The sequence below is a fragment of the Saimiri boliviensis genome, chromosome 2 (genome assembly GCF_048565385.1).
Source record: "Saimiri boliviensis isolate mSaiBol1 chromosome 2, mSaiBol1.pri, whole genome shotgun sequence".
In the NCBI taxonomy this organism is placed as follows: Eukaryota; Metazoa; Chordata; class Mammalia; order Primates; family Cebidae; genus Saimiri; species Saimiri boliviensis.
In genome coordinates this window covers 146,114,152-146,138,767 of record NC_133450.1, presented here as the reverse complement: position 1 = coordinate 146,138,767, position 24,616 = coordinate 146,114,152, and the positions used below count along the sequence as shown (strand labels likewise).

General features: G+C 39.9%; 1 protein-coding gene across 16 annotated transcripts in view; it reads right to left on the bottom strand.

Annotated features, from left to right (window-relative positions):
* PRUNE2 (prune homolog 2 with BCH domain) overlaps window positions 1–24,616 on the bottom strand; it is a 537,643-nt gene that overhangs the window by 203,513 nt on the left and 309,514 nt on the right. For all 16 annotated transcript variants that reach the window (XM_074394644.1, XM_074394645.1, XM_074394643.1 and 13 more), the window contains 2 exons: window positions 17,276–17,428; window positions 13,993–14,087 (listed from right to left, as the gene is read on the bottom strand). In XM_074394644.1, coding sequence (XP_074250745.1) covers window positions 13,993–14,087; window positions 17,276–17,428 — 248 coding nt within the window. The remainder of the gene's footprint in view (window positions 1–13,992; window positions 14,088–17,275; window positions 17,429–24,616) is intronic.

Below are 24,616 nucleotides of genomic sequence, written 5' to 3'. Positions count from 1 at the left end.
AGTGGGAGGATCACTTGAGGTCAGAGTTTGACAGCAGCATGGGTCATATAGGGAGATCTCACTTCTATAAATATATATTTTTTAATTAGTTGCTACTCAGAAGGCTGAGGTGGGAAGATTGTCAGAGCCTGGGAGGTCGAGGCTGCAGTGCTCCATGATCACATCACTGCACTGGAATCTGTGTGATAGAGGAGAGACTCTGTCTCAACAACAGCAACAAAAACATCTGGTGTGGTTTGTTGTACAGCAATAGCTAACGAAACATGGACTTTCCTATCTCTCACACCAGAAGTACTAAGTTATGTCCACAGCTGGCTAATTTGTCCAGGCAGTTCCAGACAACTATGGACTAGGTGATTATCAATGGTAACAATTAATTGATTCTTCTGTGACCTAACGCAGAATAATGAAGTAAGAATAGGACTTTTTGCACTGCAATATTTTGTCTCTATTTCAGGGACATAGTAGCTACTCAATTTTTTTTCTATTGAAGGGAGTGGGAGGGGGAACTGCATAATGAGAAATTACTTAATTGGTACAATGTACAACATTTGGGTGATTAATTAAAAGCCCTGACTCGACCATTACGTATGCAACAAAATTGTACTTGTAGCCCATAAATGCATAGGTATAAAAAAGATTTAAAAATTAAAAAATGCTTGATGACAAATGACTATGTGGGGTTTTCTGGTTTTTGGTTTTTATTTGATTGTTTGTTTGGATACACTTTCACTCGTCACCCAGCCTGGAATGCAATCACACCATCTCGGCTCACCGCAATCTCTGTCTCCTGGGTTCAAGTGATTCTCCTTCCTCAGCCTCCCGAGTAGCTGGGATTACAGGCATGCACCACCACGCCCAGCTAATTTTGTATTTTTAGTAAAGACGGGGTTTTTCCATGTTGGTCAGGCTGGTCTTGAACTCCCTACCTCAGGTGATTCACCTGCCTCAGCCTCCCAAAGTGCTGAGATTACAGGCATGAGCCACCTAATGACAAATGACTATGTTAATGGGTGATTAAGTGGGTGGGTAAAGTGAGTGCATGCATTCCAGCCCTCTTTGTCAACCCTGGTGTCCCTAGGACACATCAACTGGTCTGATGGGCTGTCGGCGAGCTGGTGGTGTCAATGACTGTAGTGTAGGTTGAGAGCTCCGTTGTTTGAACTCCATGGGCAGGAAGGTTCAAAATGACTGTTTCCCTTTTGGTTTGACATAAAAAGCAAGCATTGTTAAAAGCCAGAATAATGGAGAATCATCCACAGGTATGCTTGACATACACATATGCAGAAAAACTGAAAACTAGATTTCATAATGGTATCATGAAAATAATGTTAATCTAAAATGTTGAATGGCAAAATATAGGCACAAATCCTCACTGTCATGAACCACCTTTTCTAGAAGAGCCTTCTAAAGTTCATTTATAACATGAAAATAACAACAGATCTAGTTCGAAGGGTAGTCATGAAGTTCAATGAGAGAATAAAAATCAAATGTAAGGTATATACACTCAATAAAGGCATGATAGACATTCAATGAGTGTTGGCTACTATTATGTTCATTTGCTAAAATTAAAATTATTCAAGATATTGACTAGCACCATGCTATGAATACAACAAGCAGTAAGTTATTATTTTGAAGGAATGCAAGAAGACAGTAATGAATAACTAAACCCCAGTTCTAGCATCTTACCTGTTTTCCTGTTTCCACCACTAGGCGACACCACTGACCTATAATAACCCACTCTTTCCAACAGGCTCAGCACAGACATCTTCAGCAATCGGTCAATTAAACAAGAGTAAAAAAGATGTCTATCCTACACAGTAACTATCCTAAATTATTCCTTTTTTTTTTTTTTTTTTGAATCTTCTTATTTCTCTGAGTTGCCACTGGCTATGTGGTATACATTTGTTCTTTCATTTTAGCGTGTACAAAAAAAAAAAGTCTTTGTTACTTAGGGAATCAATTCAGTATTTATCATAGCACAAATGTGGTCCACTGTTTCACTTTTACATAGATTTCTCTGTCACAAGGAAAGGGAACAATTTTCCTCTAGTTTCACAGTCTGCTTTTCTATGACAGGTTGATACAATGTAGTAATTAACCGTTAAAATATTGCATATGATTCACAGGAGCATTACAGACTAACTAATTTAAACCAAGGTCAGGTCTCCAAATCAGCAAAATAACTCTGAAGGGAGGGGAGAGAGAAAATAAATGAGAAGAAGTTAGCAACGGCTGCTATTAAAAGTAACGCTAGGCAGCCAAAACTGGTCTGAGCACATTCCTAAAAATGTAATTAGCCAAATCCTTCCAGAAATTAAACCATCAAAATGACATTACAGTACACTTTAAAAATGTATTTACAGAGTGAAAGAGCAGTCATCCTAGCATATCACTATGTCCTGAGGGTTTCCCTTCTCATAAAGAAAAATGTAGACAGAATTAGATACTGTGCTATGAAGAATGCTCAAATTGTCACGTATATTTTGTAAAAAACTACTTCTTAATTCCCTCAGCAGTGCTGAAGTTGAGAATGAAGTAAATCAATAGGCTGGTTTCTGGTTTCTTTGTCCCCTTATGGGATGATTAAAATGACTAGAACCAAAGTCTACCGATGACTTTTCCAAATACTAACAGTTGTTAAAAGGCCGCGGATGAACACAGAGGTGCTGAACTCTGCCAGCTTCGTGCAGCTTGTTTCTCAGAAAGCCCGACCTTGAGACCCCGTTTCGTTCACGAGTAAAGGGCCAGGTGATCTCCTCCTGCTCAAGGATTTCAATTTCTAGACCTTCTGAAGGTCTAGAAACGTACAAATTTTATTTACGTAAGGTGCAGTGATACATAAAACTATTCAATAATGCTTTCTGACAACATGCCCATTTCCTCAAAGGTGACTGAACTTAAAAGAGAGGTCTCAAATAAGGTGCCAGAAATAATCCCCATTTAAAGGGAGAGCCTTGGGCATCTTGATGACAGATGGAAAGACTGTTTTATAGGTTTTTAACCTGCATTATAAAGTTACTTCAAGGCGGAAGAAGTAGCCGTGAAGGATGGCGCTGTGTTTCTGAACAGGAGCACGCGGACATACGGAAAAGGAAAAAAGCTGTGCAGAGTCTACTAAGAAAAGGAAAGACGGGAAGTGATCAAAGTGATATGGAAAATCCATGATGTCCAAACGGTATTCTCAGAATTCACCGGTACAGTCCAGGATGGTGAAAGCTCAGGAGGAAAGTGATAATCCAGGATGCCTCACTGCAGACAGCAAGCTCTGTGTCTCTGGTTGACCAGAAGAGAGCGGGGAAGACAGGGCTCCCCAGGCCTGAGCCTGAGTCCCCAGCATGCAGGATGACCAACAAAGGGAGGCTGCGGTGGCTGTGATGTTTTGTGTCCAAAAAGAAAAGACTCTAAAGACTAAATATTTAAATCTTATTTGTCCTTTAAACACAACCTGTTATCTTAGCTGCGGGGGGGGGGGGGGGGGGGGGTCCCATTTTCTCTTACTCTGAATTAGAATGGGTAACTATTGGGAATATGACACCATTGGCCAAAGTACATGAAGCCAGCTAAGTAAATGATGAATCAGAAATCAAGGTTCTGCTTTCTTCCTGATGGTTAAAAAAAAATCAAAATTTCTTTGTTTTACATTTAAAAAAAAAAAAAAAAAAAAAAAAAACAAAAAACTGGAGCACTTCAGCTACGAGATCGCACAAAGAGTTATATTTCCACTACACACACATGACTGGCATGCTAACATTCCAGCGATCTCATGCTTATGCCCAAAACACACAAACTATAAACCAGCAGCCCCTGTATATCCCAGACTGTGGTAGGCAAATACCAGAAGGATTTATAGAAGAGAATGTGACCAGAATCGATGTTCTCTTGACGGCCACCTTCAACTCCATCCCTCCCTAGATATGCATGTGTCTCTGCACATCAAGAATTGGAGTCTAATTCTCAGTGCTGTGCCAGAGCTGACGTGTAACTGTTGGCAAGAGCTGACTGTTAAATTTTCAGGCAATTTGCAAACCCATTATTTACAAGTTAAACACAGTCATCATAAAGATTAAATTATATAATTTAAGTAAATTAGATTAAAAACAAAAATAATACATTCTCAAAACTCACCCCTTCCTAATGATGCCATTACATCTACTGTTATCAATGTTCTTGGGGCTACTTACATATAGTAGAAAGGCTATATAATATGCTTCTCGCTCACTGTAACCTCTGCCTCCCAGGTTCAAGCAATTCTCCTGCCTCGGCCTCCCAAGTAGCTGGGATTACAGGCGCCTGCCACCATGCCTGGCTAACTTTTCGTATTTTTAGTAGAGACAGGATTTCGCCACGTTGGTCAGGCTGGCCTCAAATTCCTGACCTCAGGTGATCCACCCTCCTCGGCCTTCCAAAGTGCTGGGATTACAGGCATGACCCACTGTGCCCGGCCACATATTGTATGTATCATTTGCATCAGTAATATGTATGAGTGGGTTTTTTTTTTTTTTTTGAGAACCTGTTGTTAAACATTTGCTAGCACACCACTGCTGATTCCCCTTACAATCAATCTGGGCTGCTCTTAAGGACTCACATGAATAACAGAATATGCTGGTATTGATATTCCGAGACACTTGAGGTTAGGTCACAAGAAGAATTGCAACTTCCACCTAAGTCTCTCAAAAAACTTGTGGCACTCTCCTGTAGGACTCTTTCTCAGAACCTAAGTGTTAGGCCCTCAGGAGCCCAAGCCAGGTGACAAGTACCAATTGAGTTCCCAGTTGACTACCATCTGAACACAACTGCAGGAGAGACTCTGAGCAACAACTCTTCAGCCAAGCCCCCTAAAAACCCATAAAACTAGGAGAGATAATGATAGGTTGTTTTAAGCCTGTAGGTTTTGGGGGTGACTTGCTACACAGCAATCGATAACTGAAACACCATTTTATTATGGGGAGGAGACAGTGAGGGGGTAGCTAATTGGGCCCATCGCATCAAGATCCCAGGAATCCAAGGTTGGGATATTGCAGTCCTGGTTAGTTCCCTGCCCGTAATGCAAAAACACACAGGCAGGCGTGCTAGAGGTGGGGACTTAATGAAAAGGGGGAGTGGTTATGAATAATACATATCCACATTTGCATGTAACTCTGAATCACATAACACCTTTCTCTACATGCATCTAATGAAACACTAAGTCTTCTTTGTTCACTCACTCACTCACCAGTCAACCACATTTGGGCTTCCTAGAATGGCAGGCATCTCCTCCCTCTTCTCTTCTACATGAAACCAAATAGCCATATTTGTGGCTAGTGTCACTAAAGTTCCCTGTAGCCTGTTGATGAACGTCCTACCCTCATTGTTTCTTGTTTCACTGTTTCATTCCTATTTCACATTTCTGAGGAGAGTCAGTGGGGATTTCTGGGCCCTGAAGGGAGCTGATATCTGGGGAGGATCTACGTTTCACATACCCACCCCACCCTGTTCTCCTCCACCTGCTCCGTGTGAATGCATTTTTATCAGAGTGTTTCAGGGGAGGAGAAAGATGCAGAGCACTTCCCTATGCCAAAGAAAGCACGAATGCGGAATGCGTAACTTCATGATCTCTAAACCTTGCATCCCTGCTTGTCTGAGTCCATAAGGCTGCAGTAACAAAACACCTTGGACTGTGTAATTTATAAGTAATAGACATATATTTCTCATAGTTCTAGAGTCTGGGCAATCCAAGATCGAGGAGCCAGCAGAACTGGTGTCTGGTGAGAGCCTGTCCCTCCTAAGTGGCACCTTCGCACTGCATCTTCACATGGCAAAAGGGACAAACATGTGCCCTCAAGCCCTCTTATAAAGGCACTCAAACCATTCATGACGGCAGAACGCTAATGACCTAATCACCTCCGTAGGGCCCTACCACTTAGTACAAATTAATTGGGGATTAAATTTCAATATATAAATTTTGGATGGGCACAAATATTCACATCATAACAGTGCTTATATAATCCTTGTTGCAAAACCATAGCCAGAAAAAGTACTCATTTTGCAGCACTTAGGGACATAATGTTTATTTACAGAAAATCATAACTAAATAGACCAAGTTTTGTGATTCATTTAAGTCCATTTGAAATTGACCAACAGGTAAAGCAGAGAAAAGTTGCTAACAGAAACATCAAGTTGTCTCCAACTTGAATTTGGCTGGAGATACAAAATAAGAACTCTGCCAAGCTGGAGATACAAAATAAGAATTCTGCCAGGCACAGCGGCTCACGCCTATAATCCCAACATTTTGGGAAGCTGAAATGGGTGGATCACCTGAGTTCAAGAGTTTGAGACCAGCCTGGCCAACATGATGAAATCCCATCTTTACTAAAATTATAAAAAATTAGCTGGGCATAGTGGTGGGCACCTGTAATTCCAGCTACTCAGGAGGCTGAGGCCGGAGAAACACCTAAACCTGAGAGGCAGAGGTTGCAGTGAGCCGAGATCACACCACACCTGGGCAACAAGAATGAAACCAGCTTTAAAAGAAAATCTATTGTAAGGCATTTCTAGGTAAAGAGATTTTGCAGACTATTTTATGACATCTGCAGAAATCACTACTACATATAAACTGTAAATATTCTAAATATTACCAGCTTCATCCACTTAGTACAATTTTCCAAAGACAAAGTGCTACTGCTGCTTCTATGAAAAAGTATTCTTTACGTAGGGATTTTTTATTCTTTCATCTCATCACCAAGAACCGCTCATAGCTCAACAGGAACAAAAGTCCACTTTTCTGGGTCCGTATTTCACTCCTTCATCCTGCCAGTGTCCTCAGGAAGCTAGGAATTGTCAGTTCTAAATTAGTTTCAAATGGTAATTCATACTTCAAATGCCGCACGCCAACTGTTAAATCCACACAATCAGTTACCTAACCGTATTTGTCATTTACTTTAAAGGCTTTTGGACTTTTCAACCAAGTATGAACTGAGAACTCCTAATTACCTCAGTTACTTGGGGTTTGATTATTTGGAGTTAACTATAGTGCTCAAAACTAATGCTGTTTTCAACAAAAAAATCTCTACCATTAAAAATGTTCCTTAACTGACTAAGATGCTCTCTATTTTGAACACAAATTTGAAAAAGTTAAATCACAGCAAGGAAAACCAGAACATCCACATCCTTGAATTCTGGAGACAGTCCGAGAAAAAAAAAAAAAACAGACTTTTTCCTTCCTACACGGTCTGTCCTATCCAATCCCGGTTCCATAATCCTTTTTCCTATTACTTTTATCTACTTGACTCACCATGCCAAATCTTCTCTATATCAGGCGCCAATATTTAGCTTTACTATGAGCACCTAGAACTTGCATGATCTTTATAGTTCAAAAATTAAAATGACTTTTTCAGGAAGCAAAGATGTGAAGACTAAGAGGAAGAAAGTTCGGTACAAAGAGTAGGGAAAGAAGAGTGCTAGCCAAGATTGCTTAAAGGTGTCTAGGCTGTCTGACACCCTGAGTTTGGGGCAATGACTGATAGCCGATGACTTACTAGAGAACCCCTGAGTAGGCTCAAATTCTAATTAGTCTTGCAAGCTGGTGCTATATTCCAAGCTACAGACACAGGGCTAGAACAGGAATGGCCTGGGATTTGGGTGCTGGCTCTGCAGATTAGAAAAATGATTTAACCTCTCTAGATGCCAGTGTTCCTACCTCTAAGATAGAGATGGTGGCAGACACTGGCTAATTATTTTCCAAATTGGTTCCTTTTTGTGGGCATATCTATTAGACTACATTTTCCAGCCTCCCTCCAGTTAGATGTGAACATGTGACTGAGCCAATGAAATGAGAGCAGAAGTGAGGAGTGTCACATCCAGACCAGATCCATAAAAAACTCCACTGTGGCCCTCCAAGCTCTTCTCCCTGTTGGCAGACAAAATGGAGATGTCCTCCCGGGCAACCTTGAAGCCACACGTTGAAGATGGTCTCTGAATCACCCCTGGCCACCAAATAGGATTGTTACATAAGTAAAAAAATAAACAATTTCTGGGTTGAGTCACTGAGACTTGCGGTTTATCTGTTCCAGCAGCTGGAGCTACCTTCACCAATATAGGGGTGACCATAATACCTCTTACAGGGATGATTAAGTGAGATAATGCTTGCTCAGCTGTCAGGTACACAGCAAGTGCTCACCATCAACTGTCAACTCTTATTATTGTAGCAAGGAAGAGTTTAGAGCTGAATCCAGAAAGAAATGGAAGCACTCAGGATTCAGAACCTGGAGGACGGTTTTCGTATATTTCTATTAGTTAGGCAAAATGGCTTTTGAAAAGTCATCTTTTCAAATATTTCAACATGTGAATCATATGCTCATCAGTATGCTAACAATTTACTAATGATTTGCTGACCAGTATGCTAATCAATATGCTATGGTTAGCTAACCGATCAGCATACTGAAATATTTTGAAAAGGTGGACTAGTTCAAGACCAGTTCAAAGACAACATATGCTCCCCCAAGAAAGGCTATGCGCTCTTTCACAAAATAAGATAGTTAAATACAGGTACTTTCATCTTGGCCTCCAAGAAACTCCAAGCTTAATGAGAAATCATATTGTGTGCCTAAAACTGGTAAACCAGATTGAAGACTGGTGTGCTGAGTCTTAAATCCTTGGTTATAGTGGGTCCCGTATGCTTCACTGAGGCCTGAGTAAACATCCTCTTTTGTCAGGCAGGAGTTTAGCAGTGATCTTGGGAATTCATTCTGGACTGTGCTCTGAATGCTGAGGGAAAACGTTGGTATTCTACCCTAGGCAGTGCTCCAAGGTGCACTATGGCTAGTAATCTCTGTGCAGGGGAGGATGAGTCAGGGCCTCCGAGTCACTTTCAAGAATGCATCCCAGGCTTCAAACAGCAAAGCAGCTGGTCTTGAGGAGGTCTGAGGCCCAGAGCACAGCAGAACAGCCCAGAATCAAAGAGAGAAAGCGACCCTGAACAATTCTCTCAGACTCCAGCTCTGAAGAAAGGAGACAAAATGCCAACAGCTAAAAGTCCTCACCATTGCTCATTTAAAGGAAATTAATATTAAATAAAAATGTGGGAGCAACAGATGAAATATGCTTCCCAGGCAGCAGGTTCATACAGGCAATCTTAAAATTATAAGTTTCATTCTTTTACGGTGTCTCAAAAATGACTACTTTCACAATAGTATATATTAGGGGTTGAATTTTGTCCCACAAAAAGTTTTATGTTGAAGTCCTAACTCCTGGCAGCTCAAGATGTGACCTTATTTGCAAATAAGGCTTGTTGTAGACATAGTACACTAAGGTGAGGCCAGCTGTGGTGGCTCATGCCTGTAATCCCAGCACTTTGAGAGGCTGGAGCGGGTTGATCGCTTGAGCCCAGGAGTTTGAGACCAGCTTTGGGCAATGTGGCAAACCCCATCTTTACAAAAAATGCAAAAATTAGCCAGGTGTGGTGATGCGCACTTGTAGTCCCAGCTACTCAGGAGGATCAGGTGGGAGGATCCCTTGAGGCCAGGAGGTGGAGGCTACAATAAGCCTTGATCATGCCACCACACTACAGCCTGAGCAACCAGGCAAGACCCTGTCTCAAAAAATAAATACATAGGCAAACAAAGATGAGATTATTAGATGGGTCCTAATCTATGATGCATCCTTATGAACAAGGGAAATTTGAACACAGAGACATGCATAGAGGGAAGGTGATGTGAAGATGAAGGCAGAGATCCAGGTGATGCTTCTATGTACCAAAACACCAATGATTACCAGCAAACCATCAGAAGCTAGGGGACAGGCATGGAGCAGATTCTCTCCCACAGCCCTGGAAAGGAACTTATCCTACCAACACCTTGATCTTAGACTTCTTGCCTCTAGAGCTATGAGACAATAAATTTCTATTGTTTCAGTCACCTGGTTTGTGGTGAGCCCTAGCACACTGAAAGAGCACATACACAAGAATAAATCATACTGCAATTGATCATAATAAAAAGGGATCGAGTCAGGGCATGGTTATTTTCCTTCCTGACTAAAGATGCTAATAATGACTAACAGCCTTTTGGGAGATGCTTAAAGAAGGTGTAATAACATTTGGTGTTAGCAAGGGAACCATTTATGTACTGCTGTGAGCAACCTTGCTTCAGCGGCACTTCATTAGAATGAAAAAAATGTTTCTTCCCCTTAATATTTTAATATACTGCTTTACTAGGGAGTAAACTAGGCCCAAGAAGTATAATCATTACCAGTTCTGCTGACAAGGGAGTAAAGGCAAAGTTTGCTCTTTGATACCCATAAATTCTCTTCTGATGATCAAATCAACAAGCAACAGAAGGGCCTCAAAGGATCAGGTGTAACAAGAATCAACAAAGTGGATTCCAAAATGTCACGTGCATTATCCCACAATATGCATGCTACTTTCAGACCTGGAATGGCTTGGAGGCCATGTGAAATGAGACTGCAGTTACCTTTTCAAACAGTCCTCTCCGTAGGAAGGGCTGCCCCTCTGGCGATGCGTCTGATAAGGCCATTTCTACACACCGCCCCTCAAAATTTCATCCATTCTGACTTCCTATACTGAGCAAAGCATTGAAACTCTGTATGATTGCAATTCATTGCTTTTTATGTATTTCATTCAGTAACTTATATAACCTTGATTAGGTTACAATGAACATTTGTGAGATAACTACAATAAAAATGAGAGTCAAAGGGTTTAGAAGCTTTCATCTTATCAGAGTGCCAGAGAACGTGTCTATCAAAGGCAGTGGTTTTTACCCCCCAAACTCAATGGTTCCCTTTGAAGAGCATGCTGCATAAGTTACAGGGAGATAAATCTTTCTAATTTTCTGAATATTTCCACCCAAGAAAATTAATTGGGTCATCAGTCGAATAAAGGTTGTGACTTATACAACGGTGGAATCACACACTGCAAAAAACCATTGAAAATGCAAGGAATCTTCATTCCCTTATGCCTGACATGCTGCAGACCCTACAGTTGATTTCTTCCAGTGACAACAGCTAGCTAACTACTTTGCAAAGCCTCCCACTCCATTTTTGGAGAGCAGGATAAGCATACTGTCTATAAATATATGGGCCCTTTTTTATCTGCCTGATGTCATCCTTCAGCCACGGTTATCTGAAAGAAACTGGTTGGGAAAGGAAAAAGTAGGCTGCCTTGAATGCCTAGCTAAGTGGCTTTACTTTCCTAGCTGATTTCTTTAAATCCAAAAGGAAAAAAAAAACCAGATAACAAAGGGACAAACTTCAAACACCAGTAAGTATCAACTAAATACTTGCATTTACTAAGCATCTACTATGTGACCATCACTGTGACAGAAAAGTGGAGATAGAAGTCAAAGATACCATCAGTACCCTCAATTAATTTAAAATACTCTCTGACCATCATTAAATATATTAAACAAGTTCAAAATCAATGGAAGATATGATGTAGAGAGTGAAGTCCTAAGTTGGTCACCTAGACTACAGTTAGTAACAGTTCAGAGGGTGGTAATAAAAAATGGTGAATTTGTAAGTGTCATCATGACGTGCCTTGGTTGACCACGCTTTGGAGGATGAGCAAGATTTGGAAAGTCATAGGAACTAAGAAGGGTTCTTTGAGAATATACCTAGATTCAAAGAGCAATTATACAGCTGTCCCAAAACCCACAAAATAAGATTGTGAGGATTCTGTCAATATTTTTTTTAAGTGAGGTAAATGGGAATGAGAAAGGAATGCTGAAATATAATCAAATATTAGTAGGGATTGGGAAAATATCACTGCATCACAGAGCAATCTACAGAGAAAATTAAACTCTGACATTAACTTGGGAATTTTTCCAGCAGACAGATTGGATAACTGATTTGCATTTTTTTCTTTCAAGGAAGATACAGGATGTTACTAAGAAGTTGTTTTTTTTTTTTTTTTCCTACTTCTCAGTCATCTTTAATATCCCCATTATACAAAAGGGAAAAGTTCTCATTCAGCCGATAGGAGTTTAAACTGCGTACCCTTCTTTATTATATATAAATGTTCTCCTTTCCTTCCAGATCACATAACATTTCCAGAGATGTACTTAACCACCTGATTAATTACTGGACCTCTGTAAATTGCTTTCAAGACTAAGATGATTATTTTATCACTTATTCTGTTTGATAGGCATTTACAGTTTAATACATCTGACAACGTCATTTGCATACCCCTATAATATAAATGGAGGTACGTTAAAGCTACGGTAAGTCTATAATATTAATAGCCTTAAAATAATGTGCCAACCATAGACAGTTCCCTAAGCAATTACAAGATGTTCTATGTTAATTTAGGAAGGAATTCCAAACAAGGCATTTAAAACCTAATAAGCTGCCATTAAATGAAGGAAGACAGAAGAGGGGGGTGAAGAGAAAGAAAACCCTAAGGCTTGAACTAGTAGAAATGATTCTCAGAGCTACTGACCCTTGCAAGAGTCACGTTTTTCTTAGGTTTTTAGGCACAAAACAGAGTTCTAATTGATGATGATTATATAGTTACAACATCACAAATTGAATATATTTCTTGAATTGATTCACATCAATATCTAATCACATGGAGCATTTATGAGTCTGAAAGTCCATAGAAACAGCTGAGCCAATTTATCAAGCACAAACAATGAGAAAATGCTCTGTAAACCGTGAGGTGCCACAAAATGTCACAGTCTGCCTCTTAGTTTTCATACAGTTCTATAAGCTAAATTACAGTGTTTATCAACTGGAAATAAATTGAGCAAAAAGATCACAATTAAAAAAAAAAAAAAGCACCTGGCTTGCTCTTGGGTTTTCTGAGGATGTAGACACCAATACGAGTGCCTGCTATTCCGGAGAAATATACACACTGATATAGTCACCATCACCATGAGAAAAAAATAATAATAAACCAGGTCCAATGGCTCACACCAGTAATCCCAGCACTTTGGGAGGCCGAGGCGGATCATTTGAAGCCAGGAGTTCAAGACCAGCTTGACCAACATGGTAAAACCCCGTTTCTACTAAAATACAAAAATCAGCTAAGCATAGTGGCCGGTGCCTGTAATCCCAGCTACTCAGGAGGCTGAAGCAGGAGAATCGCTTGAACCCAGGAGGCAGAGGTTGCAGTGAGCCGAGATGATGCCACTGCACTCCAGCCTGGATGACATAGCAAGCCTCCATCTCAAAAAGAATTAAAACAAAAACAAACACAAAAAGAATAGCAACATACAATTCTATAAACCAAAAGACAAATTCCTATAGAGTATATTTTATCTCCATAAACTCGAGAGTTAAGTGCTTCACCCATAGGTAGATAACCTGCGAAAGATCAACCAAAGGTAGATAACCGATAAAGACAATACAGCAGTAAAGAAATACACAGACTTCTACAAAAGCACAAATGTGCCTCTGTAAAATATAGTTCCTATTAGTTAGGTTAATTAAGATTAACATACAAGTCACTGAAAGCCCCCAAAGCAGACAAAAGATAATTCACCAAGGAAACATACAAAGACAAGAGTAGCATTCACTCTGAGTCATTCAGTTAACAGATTGGAAGGAGGTTCCTTATTAATACTTGAGTTGCTGCCATTGATTACCAAAATGGCATGCATCCAGACAGTTTTCAAGATCAAAAGACAACTTTTTTTTTTTTAAAGTTCTATGAACAATACAGGGTGGTACACAGAAAATAAGGAAGTGAACCTAATCACACATATCATAATTGCTATTAAACAGGTTAAATATATACCCACATCTGAATGTTTCTATTCTAGACTTTGTTTTACTGAGATGAATGAAAGAGCATTCATCTTGAGAACCCAGGTTTGGCATTTTTCATTGTTGAGCATAGTGTTTTCACCCAAATAATAACCTGCCAGTATATTCCAAGTCAAATGTATCAGAAAAGTGCAAAGGACTACCACGGGCTTATCCAATGGAAAGAGTTATCTTCCAGTTGCTCAGATTGCAATTGTGAGAAATAGATCATTGCTGAAAACGCATTCCCAGCCTTACCTCGAGGTTCATGCTCACAGAACTAATGGCCACTTTTATTTCTCCATCTGACAATTCCTTTAGATCTTTTAACATTGTCTGTTCAATACTTAAACCTGTGGATGACAGGAAAAAAACACCATGTCATACTTGAGGGATTTTTTTTTTTTTGTAATATCAAGGGATATTAAATTTACTCTGCAAATTTCATTCTTTTCCCCTCAAATGTCACTTTTATCCACAATAAATACACATACATTAAGGCAATAATCACCTCACGTTTGCATCAGTTAGGATCCCAATAGAAAAAATGCACCTCTTTTGCTGCAAAAGCAGACGTGTTAATGGCAGGACACTCACAGAGATGTAGGCTGGATGAGAAAGTGAATAAAAGATGATGAGGCATCCAGAGATTAGCAAAGGAACACGGGAAAAAAAAACAGATCTGGAACTGGAGAAGACTGGCTGCAGAAACTACCACCTGAGCAGGAAGAAGGCAGGGAAGATCACCACAGGCTCATTCTTCTCCTTGCCCCCATCCCTACCTGTTCCTAACTCTTCCTGTTGGTCAAACTCAACCAGAAGCCAGTGTAGTGGGAGCCCACAAGATTAAATACTTAGGGGTCCACCTCAGGAGGCCCAGATCAGACAAGGGCAGGGATTGAATGGGTGGAAGTGGACCAATGAAGAAAAATCAGCATCACCATGCAAACTAGTTAAATAATACCAAACACAGCCAAAACCGGCTTTCAGGCTGCATTTAGGTAAGCCCCCATGTTTTCTAGAATAATTTCATTCAAAATGCACTTTATACATGTGACTCATAAGACTATCATAATTAAGTTGCTTACCCTCATAATAGGCTCTGGCAATGGAGTTATCAAATTCCCTAATTAATGGGTGTAATAATCCAGAATGGATAAATTATCCAGAACTGCATAGTTGTAGTCTGTTGACCAATGGGACTCAATGAAATCTATCACAGTAAAGCGGCAAAGGATCTGGCTTGACACTTAATTCTCACACTACATTATTACATCTGATTAGGCCTACTCTCTTGGGAAGAATATCTGTAGTAAAGCCTAGCAAAGGCTGAAATTTTCCCAGAGGTATATTAAGACATCAGAGACCACTGCTTGCTCTACCCAGTCAGAACACTCTGTCAATCACAGTAGCATGGGGAAACAGACTGGCACTAAAGATCTTTCTTTGACTCGAAGATTGAAAAGCCGACAATCTTTCACAATGCATAAAATGATTTATAGAAGACATTGTGACATTAAAAGTTGGGTGTCATTGTGAAAATGAATGACAAAATGCATCTGCTTTTACAGCATACACACACGTACACTCACACCTATGTATGCATAACAGAAGGTGCAAGGGACACTGTGAGGGCCCCACCCCATTTCCTCAGACGTTCCCATCCCAGTGCACCCAGCAGGATGCTCTACCACCAGCACCTGTCTCTCTTTTCCTGAGGGCTTTCCGTGGCCACCAGAGCCTGTGCTGGAGAATTAAGGCCCCTGGGACTGAGTAGCCTACAGTCTTCCAGTGGTCTGCCGGTAAATGTTTAAGGGCCAGTAACAAAATCTGATTTGTAGTGTTCGTCAGTTTCAGGGCTCTAAACACCACTACCATGGCTGATCTCAAGTTACCAATCCAACATCACCCAACTCAAAACATTCCTGAATATTTAACCATCAGCTCCTAGAGCCCAGATGAGCACACCACTGTACCCCTCAGGTGGGACAACCCTGATGTACAAGTTTACACTCTCTCATGGTCTCCGGTGGAATTAAGCTCTGGTTTCCCATGAAGCCAACTTGCTTGATGAAGCACTCTATGCCCCTATCAGTGTTGAGTAGAACCAACTCCCACATAAGCCACTTTGCCTCAGGCTCTGCCCCTCCTGCCCCAGGAGCAGGAGTTGGGGTGGGGTGGTTGGGGGTGGGGGGTGGGTTCCTGAACTAAGAGAGAGAGTTATTTAATTTAGTGTTTACATCTCAAAGACAGATAAACTGGGTTTAATCCTGGCCTGGTCACCTGCTACTTTTGTTTGATGTTGGGAAAGCAATGACTACTTCCTGGTCTTTAGTGTCCTCCCCCATCTGGACACTGGGACAGCAGAGCACTGACTCTTAGGGTTGTCATGAGGATTCAGCAAGATCATCCTTGCCAAGTGATGCCATCAAAACCTTGTATACAGTAGGGATCCAGTGAATTACAGCCATTTTTCTTTTTCTTTTTTTTTTTTGGAGACGGAGTTTCTCTCTTGTTACCCAGGCTGGAGTGCAATGGCGTGATCTCGGCTCACTGCAACCTCTGCCTCCCGGGTTTAAGCAATTCTCCTGCCTCAGCCTCCCGAGTAGCTGGGACTACAGGCACGCACCACCATGCCCAGCTAATTTTTGTATTTTTAGTAGAGACGGGGTTTCATCTTGTTGACCAGGATGGTCTCGATCTCTTGACCTCGTGATCCACCCGCCTCGGCCTCCCAAAGTGCTAGGATTACCTGCGTGAGCCACCGCGCCCAGCCTACGGCCATTTTTCATTGTAAAACAGTTGATCTAGGAAATTCACTGTCCTGACAAAGCCTAGACTCTGACAACATCTTCATCAACGTAGCCATCTTCTCTCTCATGTCCTTCTCAAACTAATTGATTTATGAAATCCCACTGTGTTTGGCATTGCTCCTGCCATCTCCTCAAAATAGAGTCCCGTCAGCACAAGGATTGCATGTAATGATGCACCTGGGATGTGCACTGGACACGTGAATTAACCATACATCCAGACGCGAAGGCTTCAGAGGAGAGGCCATAGCACAAGCTGTCTGTTTCCAGGGAGACAACATTATGTGCCTGAAAACCTTCCACCAGCACAAGTAATAGGAAGAAGGTGAATCACATTCAATGTACCTTCTCAGCCAGGCATAGTGGCTCACACCTGTAATCCCAGCACTTTGGGAGGCTGAGGCAAGTGGATGACTTGAGGCTGGGAGTTCGGGACCAGCCTGGCCAACATGGTCAAATCCCATCTCTACCAAAAATACAAAACTAGCTGGGCAAGGTGATGCACGCCTGTAGTCTTAGCTACTCGGGAGACTAAGGCAAGAGAATTGCTTGAACTCAGGAGGTGGAGGTTGCAGTGAGCCAAGATTGTGCTACTGCACTCCAGTCTGGGGGATAGAGGGAGACTCTGTATGAAAAACAAACAAATATACCTTCTCAGGCCTGATGACACTCCATGCCACAAACCATCCTTACTCAGGAGGGACGAGAGAGCTGGGGATGGAATCACTCACCCTGAGCATTGAACTGGGTCTCCTGCAGGACGCTGATGATGTCCTCTCTTGGAGGCAAGTTAGGAAATTTTTCTTCCAGGATGGAAAGAATTTCCTCCTGCTTCTCTGAGATCTTCTCTGATTCCATGGTCATCCACTTGAAAAGAATGCTACCTGAAAGGTTTGAATAAACATGCGCTTAAAGCTTTCCAGCCACGCCAGAACAGGGGCCAGGAAAATCAGTGTTTCTTAGCCTCTCAATCTAAGCTTTTCATTCCTGTCTCTCCCCTGGACCGGGGTCCTCCACAGGTAACATTCCAGAGGCAATTTTTAGAAAACAATTGAACCATCATCCAGCTTCATTATTCTCCAAGCACTGCTCTCTACAAATGAACTCACCATAGCATACTCTATGGTACAGAATTCGTGGATAAAGGAAAAGCATGTGTAGCTTCTCCCTACCCCACCCAAACACACGAGAAGATATACATTGGTCTTAAGTGATTTCAAAATGGAAGTTAGTGGTAAACTATTTAAAAGTGTAATCAGCCTTATTTTCTCTAAGGGACCACAGAGAATACTATTCCCACTTATTATATGATGAATTTTAATGAATCTATAATCCCACTGTCAACAGCTGAAGAATCGGACAAGGTGGTTAACCTGACATCCATTTCGGATCTTCCAAGCATCATCACAGTTTTAATATCATTTATAATGATCTAATTATAAGGACTCACAAGCCGAGTCTAAATTACAGATTTAAATTACAAAGTAACTTTGCAGTATGAAGGACCTTGCACAAACTCTGGTGACCTCTGTGGATAATCTCATCTTGAAAGGGAGGAGTTACTGCCCCATATGTACTCTTACCCTTCCCTGCATTCCAAGCCTGTGTTAACAGGGTCACCATGGGAGAGAGAAGTTTTGCTTAATGATGAATGATTAAACTCTCTAAAAATCCCCAAATCTATTGAATAATCAAAGTACTACCACCTGTGTTTCCGTGTAGCCTTAATGTAAGTCATGGCAGAGGGAAAATGGAAAATAAATAAAAGAGGGAAGAAGGTAAAAGGGGAATTAAAGTATTCAGTGACGGAAAACTATGGTGCCCAATCCAAACATATGGCCTGAGACCTACAGAATCTAGAGGTGAGGCCTACGTTTGCCATCAAACATGCTGGAATGTCCCAAGCAAGTCACGTGGCCTCTGTTTCCAGTTCTCTCTCTCTCTCTTTTTTTTTTTTAATACAGAGAGTTTCACTCTTATCACCCAGGCTAGAGTGCAATGGCGTGTTCTTGGCTCATTGCAAACTCCACCTCTTGGGTTCAAGCAATTCTCCTGCCTCAGCCTCCCGAGTAGCTGGGATTACAGGCGTGCACCACCGTGCTTGGCCAGGTTTCCCATTTTTAAAACAGGAATAATACTGCTTTCCCAGCTCACAGTGTTATACTAAGAGTCAAATGAACGTAAGCATCATAATGAAAAGTAAATATTGCCAAATATATTTAAAGCATTTCATCAATTCATTATCTCACAAACAATTACTGAGTGCCTTTTTTGGGCCAGGCCTTATGCTCGATGCTAAACGATTCAAAAGTAGACTAGAGATAACCTTGCCTCTTGAAGCTCACAGGAAATTAGAGGTTACAAATAAGTAAGCACAAACATTGTCAGTAACAGAGAATAAGAAATATTGCTGGGGAAAAACACAGTACTCTGAATCCAGGCCACAGTTAGGGTTCAGAGAAGTCTTCCTATAGACAGTTAACCTAAGTTGAGCTTGAAGGACAACTAAGGACTGAAGGCAAAGGCAAGAGAGAGATGATGATCCAGAAAGAGCCTGTGCAAAGGCACTGGGGTGGGAGAGAATTGGGCCAGTTCAAGGAATAAAAAGCAATTAATCACAGGTAGACAGTAAGATTTTTAGCAGGGGAAATGTTGAAAAATTAGATTGGAGAGATAAGAGGCCAGACCATGAAGGGCCTTACAAGCTGCCTTAAAGTTTGTCTTTTATGTTTTAAGGGGGATGAGGAATCTTTAAAGAGTTTTAAGCAGGGAAAGTAACATGCTCACATTTATGTTTTATAAGAACCACTTTGGCTATCATGGAGAAAAAAAATTAGATGAGGAATATGGGGAGGACCAGTAAGGAGGCTGTTTCGGGTAAGAACGAAGGAAAGAACAGTCAGCACACAGACATAGACTGATTCCGTGCCAACAGCCATTCGAAGGTGGAGAGCAGCCAGCTGGATTTTGTGTATACCCTGCGGTCTCTGACATAAAACTCCACACTATAAAGATTATTTTCCCCCTCTTTATTAAGGCAATGGTAAATATGAATTTCAAAAAAAAAAATCTTCATCTGCTTCTGGCTCTGATAGACTACTTGTACTAAGAACAAGGATAAACGCTAGATCAAGTTTTTAAAAACCTGTGAATGTTATCACAGAGTTACCCAAGTAACTATCTTGGAATATAAGGTCCTGGAGAGAGGGTAAATGCAGAGACGTGAGCCCAATGTTTGGTGTTGCTTTTCCTCTTCTGCTAATTCATAAGTAATAAAATAAGCCAATAGCCTGAAAAAGCAAATCTAACAGAAGTTCAACAGCCTATGGAGACAAAAACTAAAGTTTAGGGCCCTCTACAGAAAAGGAGTCTTAGTTAAGTAACCCAGGTTTTGAGACGGAACCCCTAGAGAGTTACACCCTAGGACAAGGGTTGGAAAATGACAGTCTGGAGATCAAAACTGGCTAATTGCCTGTTTCTATAAATAAAGCTTTATTGGAACACAGCCACGTTCATTAATTCACATTTTGTTTATAGATGCTTATGTATTATATTGACAGAGTTGAGTAGTTTCAACAGAGACTGTAGGCCCACAAAGCCTAAAAGTATTTACTATCTGGAACTATGCCAACCCCTGCCCAGGGAAAAGGGTGAAGCAAAAATTGATCGGTCTTCATAAAGTCCAAAATCCCAATTCGAATTGGCTTGAGCAGAGAATAGCTTTTATCTGCCATTCTTTTGTCTTTGGGGTGCCAAAGTAAATCCTCCCAAGAGCAAAAGAATTTTGTCATCTCTGGTCTCATCATCTCTACATTTTTCATATACACTATTCAGCCACTCATAACAAATTACCAGTCATAAAGGAAACAGAACAAATGACTGGAAATTCTAGAAGAATAAACTCATGAGGAAAAGAGCAGAAACAGAATCAGAGGGGATTTCAAAAAATAGCTGAAGAATTACAACAGAGAATTAGAATCTGTAAGTAAAATAATCAAATAAAGTTTCAAAACTGTAAATTTAATAATTTAGAACTCAAATGTGTTTACAGCAGATTAGACTCCTGGGGAAAAGATTAGTGAAAAAGGAAAATAGGTCAGAAGAAAATAACCATACTGAAGCACGGAGAGAAAAAATGATGAAAAATACATAGAGGAGCTTAAGAGAGATAGAGAAATGGAGCAAAGTCTAATAGATAGGCGCTAGTTCCCCTTGGAGAGGAAAGAATGAAGCTGAAGCAGTATTTGAAAAGACAATGGGTATACTAATTTTTCAAAATTAATGAAAGACATTACTCAAACATTAAAGAAAAACTATGAGTCAGGCACAGTGGCTCACGCCTGTAATTCTGACACTTTAGGGGCTGAGGTGGGTAAATCATTTGAGGTCAGGAGTTCGACACCAGCCTGGCCAACATAGTGGAAATCCATCTCTACTAAAAATACAAAAACTAACCAGGCGTGATGGTGGGCGCCTGTAATCCCAGCTACTCAGGAGGCAACGCACAAGAAAAGCTTAAATGCAGGAGGCAGAGGTTACCGTTAGCTGAGATCATGCCACTGTCCTCCAGCCTGAGTGATACAGCCAGACTCAGTCTCAAAAAAAAAAAAAAAAATGAAAGAAAGAAAAAGGAAAAGGAAAACTATGAGCCCAAATCAGGATAAAGACAAAGACAAAAACCTCTAGATGCCTGATAGTAAAACTGCTAAAAAAAAACATTACAGAGAGGAAAAAAAAAAATTAAAACACTCAGAGAAAAAAAGGGCCTTAGGCCGGGCGCGGTGGCTCACGCCTGTAATCTCAGCACTTTGAGAGGCTGAGGCGGGTGGATCACGAGGTCAAGAGATCAAGACCATCCTGGTTAACATGGTGAAACCCCGTCTCTACTAAAAATACAAAAATCAGCTGGGCATGGTGGCGCACGCCTGTAGTCCCAGCTACTAGGGAGGCTGAGGCAGGAGAATTGCTTGAACCCAGGAGGCGGAAGTTGTGGTGAGCCGAGATCGCGCCATTGCACTCCAGCCTGGGTAACAAGAGTGAAACTCCGTCTCAAAAAAAAAAAAAAAAGGGGGGGGGGCTTTAAAAGTATGACTGAATTTTCAACTTAAATGATGAAAGTCTAAAGACAATAGAATTATATCTTCAAAGTGCTAATATAAAATAATTGCCCATCTAGAATTCTATACTGAGTGAAAACAAATTTTAAAAGAAGGCAAAATAAAGACATTTCAGAAAAAAATTTAAAAATCTCAAAAGTATATATCACAAAATCTACACCAAAAGAGAACGTTAAGGGAGAAGAACATTATTCCATAAAGGAATTAAAGAAATTCAGGAAGAAAAGCATGGGACAATGTAAATATGTACATAAGAATAAATCAACTTTCACTGTATAAAACAATTACAGTAATATTTTAAAGAGTTTAAAATTTAGTAATATTTTAAACAGTTTAAAATATTACACATGTATAATTAAAATACATTTTAATAGTAACAAATTGAGGAGGGGCTAAGTAGAGAGAGGGTGTTTTAGGTTCTTAGATTGTCAGGGAAATAATAAAATTATCAATTTACATGATATTTTAACTGTATGTTGTAATTGCTGTTGTAACCACTAAAAGAATATCAAAAATACTTATTTAGTATATAGTAGTAAAGAAATGAGAGGAAAAGAAGAAAATGTGAGACAAATAAGAAACAAACAGCAAAATAATAAATTTAAACCCAGATGTAATAGCAATTACGTTCAACATAAAGAGACGCAGCACTTTGATTAAAAGATATTATCAAACTGAATTTTAGAAACCAGAATGACAATATACTGTTTACCAGAGCACACCTTAATCACTGGAAGGTTGAAATTAAAAGGATAGAAAAAGATACCACATGCTAACACCAATCACAAGAAAGTTGGTGTAATATGCTAATATCAAACAAAATGGACTACAAAACAGGAAGAATTACATGAGATTAAGACAAATGTTTCTATAGTAATAAAGCGCCAATCCTCAGGAAGACACATCATTCTAAATTTGTATGTACTAATAGCCTAGCTTCTAAATATATAAAGCAAAAACTGACAAAACTAGATGAAAAATGAGATAAATACACAGTCACAGCGAGAAACTGTAACACATCTCTTACTGTAAGAACCAGCAGGAGAAAGTATTGCAAAAATATAGAACATTTGACCAACGCAAGTAACAAACTTGACCTAATTAACATATATTAAATTGCTATCAGCAGTGGTGGACTATACTTTCTTTTCTAGCACAAATGAAACATTTACCAAAATTGATCATCTGTTGAAGCAGAGATCAAGTTCTAATACATTTCAAAAAGAAGCCATTATAGAGTTACAGCTCGTGGCTACAGGAAAAATAGTCTAAAAACAGTAACAAAAGAAAAACAACAATGAACTTCTAAATAACTCATGATAAAAGAAGAAATCACAATGTAAATCAGAATATATAATACTTTCAACTAAATAAGAATGAAAATATGACAGTTTAAATTGTGGGATTCAACTCAAATTGTGTTCTGAGGAAATTTTATAGCCTTAAAAGCATAAGTGTTAAAACACACACACACACACACACACACACACACACACATTAAATTCACCTAAAAAAGTTAGAAGGACAAATATAATAAACGTAAGAGCAAAACTTAAAGGAAATAAACACACATGGAAAAAAGTCAATAAAACAAAACTTTGATTTCTGGAAAAAACTAATATAAGTAGTTTTGAAAACAACTTAAGAAAAAAAGAGCCAGGAGAGAAAGAAGACAGTCTGCTCATATTAATAATGAAATTGTGACATAACAACAGATTTTACTGACATTAGAAGATACTAACAACTTGATTTTAGTAAGTTTTAAAATTTAGATGACATGGACACCACTAGGAAAATTCAGCTTGCCAAAACTGGCAGAAAAAGAAATTAAAACTATGAATAGTTTTATATCTATTTAAAAATGAATCCAAAGTTAAGTCCATAATTCCAAATATTTAAGAACTGTTAATTTTACATAAATGATTCCAAAGAATAGAAAATGAGAGATTTCCCCAAAGTCTAAAGAATTATATCTACACTTTATGAATTTTATGAATCTGCCATCACCTTAATACTACCAATACCTGACAGGGCATTACAAGAAAGAACAGTTAGAAGCAAATCTCTCTCATAAATATAGATGCAAAAAACTTTTTAAAAAACTAGTCCCAAGTCAAATTCAACAATTTACAATAGGACATTGTATAGCCATCAAGTAGGGATTTCCGAAGAATCAAAGGATAAATTAATATTCAAAAAGCAATCAATTATAATTGATCATATTAATAAAGAGGAAAAATCCTATGATCACCTAGATAGATAGATGGATGTCAAGTAGTAAAACTACTTCAGAAAATCTAAAAGTTAATCCTTATGTGAAATCTTAGTCAAGTGGAAATAGAAGACAACTTCTTTATTTGGTGAATGGCATTTATAAAAACCAAATACAGAAAGCAAACATCACAGTTAATTGTGGAATAAAGAAAGACTTTCACTTCAAATAAAGATGCCTTTTTTTTTTTTTTTTTTTTTTTTTTTGAGATGTAGTCTTATTCGGTCACCCAGGCTAGAGTGCGGTGGCTATGATCCTGGCTCACTGCAACTTCTGCCTCCCAGTTTCAAGTGATTCTCCCGCCTGAGCCTCCTGAGTAGCCAGGATTACAGGCATGTGCCACTACACCTGGCTAATTTTTGTATTTTGGTAGAGACGGGGTTTCGCCACATTGGCCAGTCTGGTCTCGAACTCCTGATGTCAGGTGATCTGCCCACCTCGGCCTCCCAAAGTGCTAGGATTACAGGCTTGAGCCACTGCACCCAGCCCCAAGATGCCTAGTATTGTTATTCTTATTCAACACTGCTCTGTGAATCCTAACCAGAGTGCGATAAGGCAAGCAAAAGAAGTAAAAAGTATAAATAGCGGCCGGGCGCGGTGGCTCAAGCCTGTAATCCCAGCACTTTGGGAGGCCGAGGCGGGTGGATCACAAGGTCAAGAGATCGAGACCATCCTGGTCAACA